Source organism: Cervus canadensis, chromosome 5 (assembly GCF_019320065.1).
Source record: "Cervus canadensis isolate Bull #8, Minnesota chromosome 5, ASM1932006v1, whole genome shotgun sequence".
NCBI lineage: Eukaryota > Metazoa > Chordata > Mammalia > Artiodactyla > Cervidae > Cervus > Cervus canadensis.
In genome coordinates, this window is record NC_057390.1 from 29,677,286 (window position 1) to 29,690,665 (window position 13,380).

Sequence of the window (13,380 nt, forward strand, 5' to 3'; positions counted from 1 at the left end):
GCTAAAGATCATGAATGTTAAATCCCCTGTGGAAAGTTTTTAACATACATCGAGTGATTTAAAGGGCTATGTAAGTAAAGGTCTAAAATTAACACATGTACCATAAGCATAATTCACTGAAAAACACTTGTTGATACTCTAAATAAGTCATCCTGATTCAGTTGGTGTCATAATTGCCAATGAAGCAATATCAGCACACTTTCGCCGTGCTGATTAATTATTTAGGCTAGATTTAAATGTCTGAAATAATAAGGCAAAAAAGGGAGAAGGCTAGAGAGTCAGCGAGTTATTTTTATTTCTTAAAGGAGCAGGAATGAAAAATTTCCAGTACTTAATTGGTCAGTTGAATTTGGGGGTAGGTGGAGGTAGGCAGTACTGGTTTTTTCAGAAGTAGGTACACAGTGACACCAGTTTAGCATTTGCCAGCAGTTTGTTTACTTTAACACCTGGCTTGCTTTTAGTTTGGGAAATATTTCTTTTAAAGAGAGCACAGATTATCTGAGACAGTGTTTTGCCTAAGCTGACCTTGTTTTCATTTTCGGATACATATCACTTATCTTTTCAACATTAATCCGAGAGGATGTTGAAACTGAAAATTTAATCCACATAATAATTCCTAAAAAACAAAATTCCTGAGACAAACGTGAAATGTGGAGTATCTTAATTTATTTTGGATTTCTGTCTTCTGTGAGGAAGGTTAAGGCTCAAAGCAATTAAGAAGTTTTTATCCAAAGTATTAATACCTAATAAGTGGCAGAATGATTTGACATCAGAGCTATTGCTTTTCCCACTCTGACCAGCCTGCAGCTGGTCTGATAAGCACTCCAGTCTCACACTTGCCTCTCTAAATTGAGGATAATATCTACCTTGCAGGGTCTCATAAGGATTAACTGAGCCAATAGGAGGCTGTGTAACATGGCGAAAAGAATCAGACTAATGAACCAGACACATGAGGTCCCCAATCCTGGCTTTGCCATTAGCTTAGCAAGGGTTCCAGCTGCTGGAACTTGAGGTCTCGTCTTTGAGAAGTGAGAATTGTAGGACTGTTAGGAGGCTTCAGTGGGATACTGGAAGGAAAATAAATGAACAGTGTCTGGTACGTGGTAATTGCTCAGTCATTTGGTAAAGCATTTGGAATTCACTCAAAGGTTGCTTTTATTTTTATTTAGTTCTCAAGCTTTTATTTGCCTTGAGAATTAGCTTTCTAAAAATTCCTTATTTAAGTACAACATAAAAAAAGTATATAAATTATTAATATATTCCAGTGAATTTTCACAAGTAAACACTTTAACCAGTAGCTAGATGAAATTTTTAGAAAAGAACATTTCTTCATGTAAGAACACACGAAGAAATGTATTTTAAAAAATACTTGCCGGGACCCCAGAAACCTCCTGCATGCCCCTCTCCAGTTGCTGTTCTCCTCTTTTCCAAAGATAACCATAATCCTGCATTCTTTGTTTTGTTACATGATACTGAACTTTATATTAAATGAGAATTATGCTGCATGTCTTTCAGATCTGGCTTCTTTTGTTCAACATTATATATGTAATATTACATCCATGTTATATGTAGTTATGTTTGGTCCATTTTCATTCCTGTTGAGTATTCTGTTGTGTGAATTACATAATTTATCCATTCTTACAGTTTATGGAAAAGGTCAGTTTTCATTCCAATCCCAAAGAAAAGCAATGCCAGAGAATGTTCAAACTACCGTACAGTTGCACTCATTTCACACACTAGCAAAGTAATGCTCAGAATTCTCCAAGCGAGGCTTCAACGGTATGTGAACTGAGAACTTCCAGATGTTCAAGCTGGTTTTAGAAAAGGCAGAGGAACCAGAGATCGAATTGCCAACATCGGTTAGGTCATAGAAAAAGCAAGAGAATTCCAGAAAAGCATCTACTTCTGTTTCATTGACTACGCCAAAGCCTTTGACTGTGTGGATCACAACAAACTGGAAAATACTTAAAGAGATGGGAATATGAGGCCACCTTACCTGCCTCCTAAGAAACCTGTATGCAGGATAAGAAGCAGCAGTTAGAATATAGAACGACGGACTAGTACCAAATTGGGAAAGGAGTACGTCAAGATTGTATATTGTCACCCTGCTTATTTAACTTATATGCAGAGTATATCATGAGAAATGCTGGGCTGGATGAAGCACAAGCTGGAATCAAGATTGTCAGGAGAAATATCAATAACCTCAGATATACAAATGACACCACCCTTATGGCAGAAAGCGAAGAAGAGCTAAAGAGCCTCTTGATGAGAGTGAAAAAGTTGGCTTAAAACTCATCATTCAGAAAACTAAGATCATGGCATCTGGTCCCATCACTTCATGGCAAATAGATGGGGAAACAGTGACAGACTTTATTTTTTTGGGCTCCAAAATCACTGCAGATGGTGAATGCAGCCATGAAATTAAAAGATGCTTGCTCCTTGAAAGAAAAGCTATGACCAACTAAGACATTATTAAAAAGCAGAGACATTACTTTGTCAGCAAAGGTCTGTCTCATCAAAGCTTTGGCTTTTCCAGTAGTCATGTATGGATGTGAAAGTTGGACCATAAAAAAAGCTGAGTGCCGAACAATTGATGCTTTTGAACTGTGGTGTTGGAGGAGACTCTTGAGAGTCCCTTGAACTGTAAGGAGATCCAGCCAGTGCATCCTAAAGGAAATCAGTCCTGAATATTCATTGGAGGGACTGATGTTGAAACTGAAGCTCCAATACTTTGGCCACCTGATGCAAGGAGCCGACTCATTAGAAAAGTCCCTAATGCTGGGAAGGATTGAAGGCAGGAGGAGAAGGGGACAACAGAGGAGGAGATGGTTGGATGGCATCACCGACTCAATGGACATGAGTTTGAGCAAGCTCTGGGAGATGGTGATGGACAGGGAAGCCTGGCATGCTGCAGTACATGGGGTCACAGCACAACTGAGCGACTGAACAATACCTTATGAGTATTTTCAAGTGTTTAACTATCATAGGGCTGCTGTGGGCGTCTTATACCTGTCTTTTGATAAACATGCATATTTTTCTGTTGGGCATATATTTAGAAGTGGAATTGCCGAGTCCACATGTTGCTACTGATAAAGAACCCACCTGCCAATGCAGGAGACAGAAGAGACTCAGGTTCGATCCCTGGGTCAGGAAGATCCTCGAGAGGAGGGCATGTCAACGCTCTCCAGTATTCTTGCCTGTAGAATCCCATGGATGGAGAAGCCTGGTGGTCTACAGTCCATGGGGTTGCAAAGAGTTGGACACAGCTGAGGCAACTTAGCATGATGCACAGGATATAAGTTCAATTTTCAAGATCCTGACAAACAGTTTTCAAAGTGTTTGTCCCGAATTCCACTCCTCCCAGCACTATGTGATAGTTCCAATTGCTCCATAAATATGTCCGTCTTTGTATTTTCTGTCTTTCGTTTTAGTCATTTGGGTGGTCTTAAGTTGCTTTTCCTTGATAAATAGTGACAATGAATACCTTCTTTTTTTATGTTTATAGTAGTATTCAAGTGCCTATTTCAAGTCTTTTTTTCTCCTGTTTCTCTGTTGGGTTATCTGTCTTTTTATCATTGATTTACAGAAGTTCTTTATATATTCTGGATATTAGTCCTCTTTTGGATACATACTTCTTTTTACTCTTTATTTATACCTTGTGATGAATAGAGATTTTAAAAAATTTTATTCTTGTTGAATTTCTCAATTTATGGTTGTGCCTTTTGTATCTTATTTAATAAAACTTTCTCTATTCCAGTGTCAAGTGGTTTTGTTTTCACACCTGTGAAGTAGTTTTGGTTTGCATTCCACAAAGTATTTTTTTGGCCACTAAGTTTTGTCCACATCATCCTCTAAGGTTCAGAATTCTCTGTTGCTTTCAAGGTTCAGCAGAGTTTGGAGAAGATTTCTAAACTGGAGCAGGAGAAAGAACACTGGATGTTGGAAGCACAGTTAGCTAAAATCAAGCTGGAGAAAGAAAACCAGCGAATTGCAGATAAACTGAAGAGTACAAGTAGTGGGCAGGTGGTCGGGGTGGCCCAGGAAAAGGCTGCTGAGGTGACTGCTACGGGCCAGGAAGAAGCATCGGCTAAGGCTGTGCCAGAACCCATTCACAGCACCAGTGAGGTCAGTGTTTTTTTTTTTTATAATGGTAACTAGTGGGGATCCACCTTAGTGTTCAGAGTTTACCATCTAAATTACAGGAGTTTATAACAGGAATAATCCATGTGCTCTGGAAAACTCGGGTTGGTGAGCAGGATGCCCCCTTCAAAACACAAGTTTATTCAATTCTCTTTGATTTTACATGCAAGAGTTCCCCATGGTAAGGGCTGTGTTTCTGATGAAGATACACTAAGTCAAATTATGATGATTCTGTTTTTCCATTGAAACATTTGTTACATGGGGCTTATGTTTCTGACAAAGGACTAAATGCCTAACTTTTTACAGAAATGACCATAAATATGTTTTAAAACCAATTATATGGTATATTCCTAGGTAATATAAAGCTTTATGATTTACGTATAATATAGTTAGACTTCCTAAGGCAATATAGTGACAAGTTATTTCGCAGCTTTGTATTTCTTGCCTTGTATTTAATTGCAGTGATTTAGAAGGTAAGGAAACATCTCTATTGGAATTACAGAATTCAGAGTTACATGGATAAAAATTTTCTGATTATAGTATCCTGCCCACTATAAAAAAATAACTAAAAATCTAGAAAAATGAGGAATCAGGTAAAGAAGGGAAAGAAGACCCTCAAATTAGAAGGATCTCATTAAATGTATTTTTGTTAGCATTTTTTGAGAAACTTGAGGGGAACCGTGGTACTTGCTGATGGCCCTGTCCTAAGGCGTGTGATTCCCCTTATAGCTCACTGATGCTATTGAAGAGCAAGTCATGGTCCCTTTCACGTCTACCTTGTGTCTGATTCAGAGCATACTTAATAGTAATATATACAAATCAACTTTTATTTTCAAGATGTATACAGACCTCACTGCACCTTAACAGTGTCAGAAACCGGGAATTATTGTTAGTTTTCTTAGATGTGATAATGATATTTTGATTATTTAGGAGAATATTTTTTGGAGGTAAATGCCAAAGTATTTAGAGTAAGGTATCATCATATTTGCAGCTTACTTTCAGATACTTCAGGAAATGTATACACACAGATAAATAAAGTAAATGTAACAAATTGTTCATTATCAACTGTATTAATGTATTGATAATACATTGATAAATGTATAAATGTATTAATAGATTGTGGGTGCACAGGTGTTTATTATCCTTTTTCCCCCAAGTTTACTATGTGTTTACATATTTTCATACTAAAATAGAGGAGAGGAAAAAAGAACTAAAATTCTTAGAAAAGTGGAAACCATACAGCAAACTTCCTGGAGCAGTGACCTGAGTGGCCAGTATGCTCACCCGACAATCCTGTGTAAGCCCTGACGGTGAGGTTGAGTCCTAGCCGCAGGTGTTGCTCTCTCCCCCTGACAAGGGAAGGTGACTGCCTAGAAGGACATTTAACCAACAGAACAGAATTCTGACATCAGTTTAGGTACAACATTGGGGAAGTGCAACATTGCCGGCACTCATCTGTGGACTTCCCTTCAGAGTCTGTCTCATTGATCAGGTCAGACTGAATGTTTTCATGATCTTTATTGCTAAATTATTTTCTAAAGGACTGTATTAGTTTATACTGTATATCAGCAGCATATGAAAATGCCCACAGCAGTGAGAAAATGTTTAGTTATTAGGGTCACCATGAAACTATCTTTAGGTCTTGCCTGCTTTGGAAATAAACGTAGAAATGACTCGAAGAGTTAAAAACTGTTCTTCCTGTCTTTCTTCTCAGACCATTTGTTAGGTTTCAGTAAAAATGGCTAACAGCATTTGGATAGAGGAAGTAGTGATGGTCATTATCCATTACTGCCGTATGACAGAAATCATGAATATGGTTATATATCTGAAGGGCCAGCTTGTGTTGAAAAATGATTTGTATCGAAAGATGATTGATCTGAGGGTGATCTTCCAGAACTCCATTGCAAGTGTGCTTTTGTTTTATTTTTTTTTTCCATGTTTCTTGTTTCATTTTATTTTTTGACAATACCACACGGCTTATGAGATGTTAGTTCCCCAACCAGGGATTGAAACTGGGTCCACAACAGTGAAAACACCAAGTCCTAACCACTGGCTCACCAAGGAATTCTCCTTAGTGTGCTTTGAAACAATGTGAATCGAGAAGAGGAAAAATATGACAAGGGTTTAAGCTGTTGTGTTTAAAGTATAAACAGTCTGTTCTAAAGCTTTTTCTCCCTTGTGTTCTAGATTGGCATTTTAACCAGGACATCTGACAGTGAGGTAATGTGTGCTTAACATCATGTTGTTTGCTAGTAAATATCTGGCCACATGTTTGTTGACAAAGTCCAGCAAAAGTCAGCTTCATCTAATTACATTTCTGACAGTTCTTGTCAATGTGAATCCATGTTGCTTTTCTCTTGGGTCACTGTTAACTGTCCCAACAAATCACAGCCTGTTTCTGTAATTGTCTTCTTGAATGACTTGACTTGGCAGTTTGACAGGGTGTGGCATGAGCTTGCTGGTATGTGGCTGGAGGCTGCGAGCCATTACCTTCCCAGTGGGCCGGCTGGCAGAGCAGGGCTTTTCAGGGGCTTGACCATCAATGGGCTTGTAGTCCTTTCCAGCCCTCACGTGACTGAATCCAGGTCAGATTTGGCCTGTCAAATAGGTTTACACCTTTTCGTTTTGAAATATCGCAAGTGTAAACTTACAAATAATCATTAAAAGAACACTGAAGTCATTCAGCTTAACAGTCAGAATGGTGAACTGGCAAACACAGTTCAAGTAGGTTGGTAAATTCTTTGGTTTTCTTATTGGCCTTATACTTTAGGTAATCTTGCACTTCTGCATATACTTTTAAACTCAACTGAGTAGGTGCCATTGCTAGAGTAATTAGCAGAAAACTAGTCTGGGACAAGGGCCATAAATTGTTCATTATAGAAATAGTTTAATTTGTTAGTATGTTTAGAAGCATTAGATTTATCTTAAGATAATTTGAGGGAAAAGAATGTTCATATTTCTAGGAATACCAATAAATGCACCCCTTCTCCCTATTCTCTAGTTAGTGGAAGACATAGGAGGCAGGCAGATAGAGATTTTGAAAGTTAGGTGTGTGGCACCTAACTGAGAGACATGGCCCCATGGCTGGGGGGCCTCCCAAGACTTCACTTCTGCTTTCTTTTCTTGAAGTCACACCTTCACTGTGAGATAGGCAAGGAGCTGAATAAAAGCATCTGTCCTATTTAAAGTTTTTCCGAAAGGTGGGAAGACTATGATTTCTCGTCAAATTTCAAATGAAAATTATGAAATGTCTTCTTCTTTTTATTTGGCTAAAGTGATAGTAATCTTTTTTTCCCCCCTCTTAGAACTGCTTCATCCCACTGGCATTTATTTACTGAGTTATGTGTGCTCTCTTTAGGCTCCAGATGTGGAATCTCGGGAAGACTTAATCAGAAATCACTACATGGCAAGGATAGTGGAGCTGACGTCTCAGCTGCAGCTGGCTGACAGCAAGTCAGTGCACTTTTATGCTGAGGTGAGTGGAGAGTCAGTTGGATCAGGTGGATTTTCCTAACCCCTTCAGCAAGTAGGTCACTGTCTTGGCCTCCTGCTGTTCACCACAAAAGAGAGATCAGAGTCAGTGTGTTTGCAATGTGGATTTGGTTAGAGTTCCTGTAGATTGGTCCACATAACAACGAAAAATCTTTTATCTGATAGACTTTCTTAGGGTTATATAACATGTTTTAGAACATTATTATTATAGATTCCTTGTTTTAGGGAGTTATAAGCTGGTAACATTCATAGGTGAAGGAATTTTTGTTTAGGGAAATTCAAAGCCAAGTATGCCTTTGTTTCTCTTTAGTGTACTCTTTAGTTTGTAAATGACAGCTTGTGGTAATGCTGCTGCTGCTGCTGAATCGCTTCAGTCATGTCCAACTCTGTGCATCCTAGATGGCAGCCTACCAGCTTTCCCGTCCCTGGGATTCTCCAGGCAAGAACACTGGAGTGGGTTGCCATTTCCTACACCAATGCATGAAAGTGAAAAGTGAATGTGAAGTCGCTCAGTCGTATATGACTCTTAGCAACCCCATGGACTGCAGCCTACCAGGCTCCTTCGTCCATGGGATTTTCCAGGCAAGAGTACTGGAGTGGGGTGCCATTGCCTTCTCCCTTGTGGTAATGAGTTTTTATAAATGATAAAATGTAAAATGTAACCTCTTTCAACCTTTAAAAAATATAAAACGTTGCTTTTTGTTACATTTTCTTCTTCCATCACCATATAATTCATTTTCTTAAGAGGATTAGAAAAACACTCTGCAAGATAATAAAATTATACAAATTCATTGATGAAGAAGAGAAAATGAAAGAAGAAATTACAGATATCAAGAAGTGAGAAACAAATTATAAGATAGAATGGATATCGCTCAACATATAAGGATACTTGGAAGGTCTCTGATTAGAAACTTTTTCTTAAAAGGTTAGTTGTAGATGTCAGACAGAGATGTATAATCCTTTAAACTGTTAAGGAAATTGACAAAGGAAAGATCGCACCCTTTACTAGAATGTGACTGTGTGATTTTCTCCTGTTCTGCAGAGACAGGGAGGCTGATAGAAGCCAGGTGCTAGGAGTGAAGAGAGGCTTTGCTTCTCTCTTCCTGCTGAAATAAACGATATGCGTAGCTTAGTGTTGCATACCTGTTTGAGAAGATGATCAGTGGTGATAGCTGTTGGATTGTAGAAAAAGGAGGACAGCAAGTTGGATGCTGCAGTGCCTTGCGGTTTGAACCACGTGGCACAGTACACCATCTTGTCCTGGTCCTTGTCTCGGATCCCTAACTACCTTCTGAGTTACTCTCCCAGACTTGATTATCATCCTCACAAGGACCTGTGTTTTGCAGAGCTCTCTCCCTCTTTCTCTGGTTCAATGCTGAGCACATAGATGTATGATTAATAGAGAGTGGTTGATTTGGTTGGCTGAACTTGCCTGAAGTTCTCTTATGAGGAATGAATTGAGTAACTGGGGAATTTCTGAGGCTATTTTATTTCCAAGAGATTTGCTTATCTTAGTAAATTCTTTTAGCACAATTGTGATACAGGAATTTTAAAATTGTTCTAGTTTTTCCTTGTCTGTAAACAGGAAGTGGTGACCCTCAGTATGACTTTACTGGAATGGTCAGTCTGAGCGTCTGATGTTGACACAACATCCAAATGTGTCTCAACAGATTCTCTGTGTCAGCCTCATGGTTTATCAGAAAATTTAGTGATCCTTTTAATGGCACACCTTCTTTGAACAATAGTATGAAATAGAATTTTTCTTTTTTCTTCTTCATGTACTGTCTCCAGATAGCCTCAGTTTAGTAGACCCCCCCCCCAAAAAAAAAGCCAGCTGGGGTCTTCAGACTGCTCTCACTTTTTTTCCCCCCATCAATAAAATGAGGCTGTAAAGATTTTATTGTTCCTGTGATATGGTCTCCAATAAAGGACTTAAAACACAAGAAGAAAAGTATCTGAGAATTCATACTGTTTGATGCCACTGATCACTTTGGAAATAACCACTTCCTTTCTCATCCAGCGTACATGAATCTTGGGTAAATGTAGAAAAGAAACTTCTTATGCTTTTTGTAACCTGTGGTCATCAGGCTACAGCTCGGAAAGAAGTACCGATGAACTTGGGTTAGTAGATGTTTTTTCCTCATTACACTGATGTGAGTGAGGACCATTTACATTTCTTATGTGTGCTCAAGGGTATGGTACAGGGCCTATGGCTATTCAGCAGATGTTTGTGGAATGGAGGGAGGAAGTGTGGTCTTGGGGATTGTTTTCTAGTAACCTTCCCTGAAGTAAATTCGGTTTGGGGAAATGCTTCCTGAGATAATGGAATGTTTTCTGATTTCACAGTGCCGAGCACTCTCTAAAAGACTGGCCTTGGCTGAAAAGTCTAAAGAGGCACTGACAGAAGAGATGAAAGTAGCCAGTCAGAACATTAGCCGACTTCAGGTGAGTTTCATGTTACCTACGCAGTATTAATATGTTTTTCATTAAAAGTTCTTAGGCTGAAAAATCAGCATTTCCTTTCTAAAATGGTGACATTTGACCTCTAGATATAGTACTTTTCTTACCATTTTATTTCTAGCTCATTTTCAAGTTACAGCTCCTTTATGGCTGGCAAGAAATGGTTGTATTATTTGTTTCTCTACTTTGATTTTAATTATAAATAGTTTTTTAGTCAGCATTTCTTTAAATAATACTTATTTATCCATAGTCCTTCCTTTTTCTCTTCCTCCCAGTTGATAATCCCTGTCATGGTTGGCCGGAGGTTTATTCTGTTCATATGACTCAATTCCTTCTCTACTGATTCATAAAACTGACATAAACTGAAAGATAGGGCTGCAAAATATTCCTTCTTACTCACTGCTTTGTTTTAAAGCCTTGTTTCCAGAAGCCTTTATTAAATATAAACATGCCAGAGGCAAATAAATAACTCATTAACAGCAATACTCACTTCCTTCTGGTTTCAGTCTCATTTATCAGACTTTCTAGAATCACAAGATTAGATGTTAAAAGGCTGAAGAGAGCCTGAGAGATGAGAGGAATGAAGAAGGTGCTTTTTCCAGGGAGAGGCCTGCCCAGAGGGCTGTGGGATCCCCATCAAGTGTGGGATGGTGGGAATGTGCCAGAGACTACCTTCCCCGCCTCACCAAAGGCTCGGGAAAACCTGAGGGAAAGATCATGAAGCCCTCTTGTGTTTTTTGTTTTTGGTGACACTTTTACACCTGGCATAGAAGGAAACTCATTTCTGCAAAGAAGTTCAGAACCCATTTTGAAGGTTGAGAAAAACTTCTTCTCCATTTTTACTTGTTCTGTTGTTAGACCTGTGGCTTAACCTGCTTGTTAGTTGATCAGATAGGTCATCTTGTTAGGTTGCTTTTCCAACATTTTTTTTTTTTCTTAAATTAAAAAAAACTTTGGAGTGGTATAACTGGTGGAGTTTTGCTTTCTCTTTTCTTTTTTCTCTGGCCATTCAGGATGAGCTGACAACTACCAAGCGGAGTTATGAGGACCAGTTAAGTATGATGAGCGACCACCTGTGCAGCATGAATGAGACATTATCTAAACAGAGAGAAGAGATTGACACATTAAAGATGTCCAGTAAGGTAGGGGAGGGAAGGGTCTCTCTGAGGAGCAAGAGTTAATATTTAATGTATTTCATATAAGGAACTTCATTGCTGTGTGTTTCAGGAGCAAAGGATTAAGAGATTTGAAGTGTTTATAAATCATTTCACTTGTCCTCTTATCCGAAAGTAAAATGAAGATTGTTTGATTGAGTTACAAGTTGAGAGAAGGTCTGACCTTCAGGCCCTGACTCTGTGTTGCTTGCTTTTTGGTATTTGGGGTATTTCTGCTACTGTTCTGTTAGTTAGGAGCACTCTTAAGAGGGTTTATGATGGGGATTTCTCTTTATTTATATGAATCTAAAATGGTCTCATTGAAAAGTAACCTGGTTAGCAAATTTATTCTCATAACATATCCATATAACCTAGGACTGTTTTGTCCTTTTAATTCCAAAGACTTCTTAAATTTCATTTCCCATAAAGCCTCTGATTGTCCAGGCTGGGGTCAGTAGATATGGGTAGTGTTTTTGTGTTGAAAGGCATATCCATGTATCATGTCTCTTTGCTGTATCATTATATACACACACACACACGGGTCAGTAGATATGGGTAGTGTTTTTGTGTTGAAAGGCATATTCATGTATCATGTCTCTTTGCTGTATCATTATACACACACACACACACACACACACACACATGCACGCACGCACGCACGCACGCACGCACTCTCTTACCATGAGAGGTAGGCTTCAGAGGCCAGAGAGCTGGTTTCATGCATGATCTCAGATGCTTGGCATATTTTGGTAAGTCAGACAACACCCTGCCACCAGCAGCTTGGACCTACTGTCTCCAGCCTGTGCTCTTTGCAGTCCATGCCGCCCCTCACTGATCTTGCAGGCATGTACTGAGTTCCTGTTGCGTGCTGGCTCTGGGAAGGACATAGAGATGAACAGACCATAGCTTCATTTTTGCATCTGCCACTGGTGGTGCAGAGCTGCATTATGCTCAGTTGGTGTCTCCTTGCAAGTGTATCATGTTAATGCACTAGAATCTGCCTTATAGAATTTTGCTCCTCAGTGTAGTTTGGTGGTACTGATTGCTTCAGAGAATGTCTGTGATGCTTTTCTGGGACATCTTGTGATGGTTGTGACCAGCCTATGTAGTTCTGATTAGGGTTCGCCAGTTACTGGTGCTTGGGGAAACTTGAGCTTATAGATAGAGGGTAGGGTATTGGTCCTTTTGAAGAATGCCTGCTTAACCCTTTTGGCCTCTTGGTATTCCATCAGGGCAGTGGCTGACTCATGTGGAAAGCACATGTGTTAGTGGGAGTAGCAGGAGAAAGCCTGCTTTTAGCACCTAACATTTGAGGAAAAGTAGCAGTCATTATAGGGAAAGTTTTCAGACCTCAGAGATGCAGAGAGCATTTGGTTCTGAATTGAGGAGGGTTAATGTTGGGTATTGGAGAAGGAAATGGCAACCCACTCCAGTACTCTTGCCTGGAGAATCCCAGGGATGGTGGAGCCTGGTGGGTTGCCGTCTGTGGGGTCACACAGAGTTGGACACGACTGAAGCGACTTAGCAGCTTAGCAGCAATGTTGGGTATAGGGGCTTCGCTGGTGGCAATCGGGAGACCTGGGTTCGATCCCTGGGTCTGGAAGATTCCCCTGGAGAAGTGAATGGCAACCCTCTCCAGTGTAATTCTCCCAGAGAATTCCAATGACAGAGGAGCCTGGTGAGCTATAGCAAAGCTCATTGTCCCAAAGGTAATTAATTGTATTGCAATCACTTTGGGAGTGAGGAAATTTTTAAGCCCTCTTGGAAATTTTTAATCTAGTCCTTCCCCTGGGGGCTCAGAGGGTAAAGCATCTGCCTACAATGCGGGAGACCCGAGTTCAATCCCTGGGTCAGGAAGATCCCCTGGAGAAGGAAATGGCAACCCACTCCAGTACTCTTGCCTGGAGAATCCCATGGACGGAGAAGCCTGGTAGGCTACAGTCCATGGGGTCACAAAGAGTCGGACACGACTGAGTGACTTCACTCTAAAATATCTATTATTAATAACATATAGAGTTAGCGATCCTTCTTTACTTTCTGGTTTCTGTTGTTAACCTTTCTTTGATCTTTCTGTAGTCCCTATATTTTGTCCCACCCCCCCCCATTTATTAGTCATTTAAATTGCTATAGCATC

At 39.7% G+C, this 13,380-nt stretch overlaps 1 protein-coding gene across 2 annotated transcripts in view; it reads left to right on the forward strand.

Annotated features, from left to right (window-relative positions):
• PPP1R21 (protein phosphatase 1 regulatory subunit 21) overlaps positions 1-13,380 on the forward strand; it is a 61,451-nt gene that overhangs the window by 46,661 nt on the left and 1,410 nt on the right. For both annotated transcript variants that reach the window (XM_043468516.1, XM_043468517.1), the window contains exons 17-21: positions 3,883-4,125; positions 6,328-6,360; positions 7,499-7,615; positions 9,979-10,077; positions 11,106-11,234. In XM_043468516.1, coding sequence (XP_043324451.1) covers positions 3,883-4,125; positions 6,328-6,360; positions 7,499-7,615; positions 9,979-10,077; positions 11,106-11,234 — 621 coding nt within the window. The remainder of the gene's footprint in view (positions 1-3,882; positions 4,126-6,327; positions 6,361-7,498; positions 7,616-9,978; positions 10,078-11,105; positions 11,235-13,380) is intronic.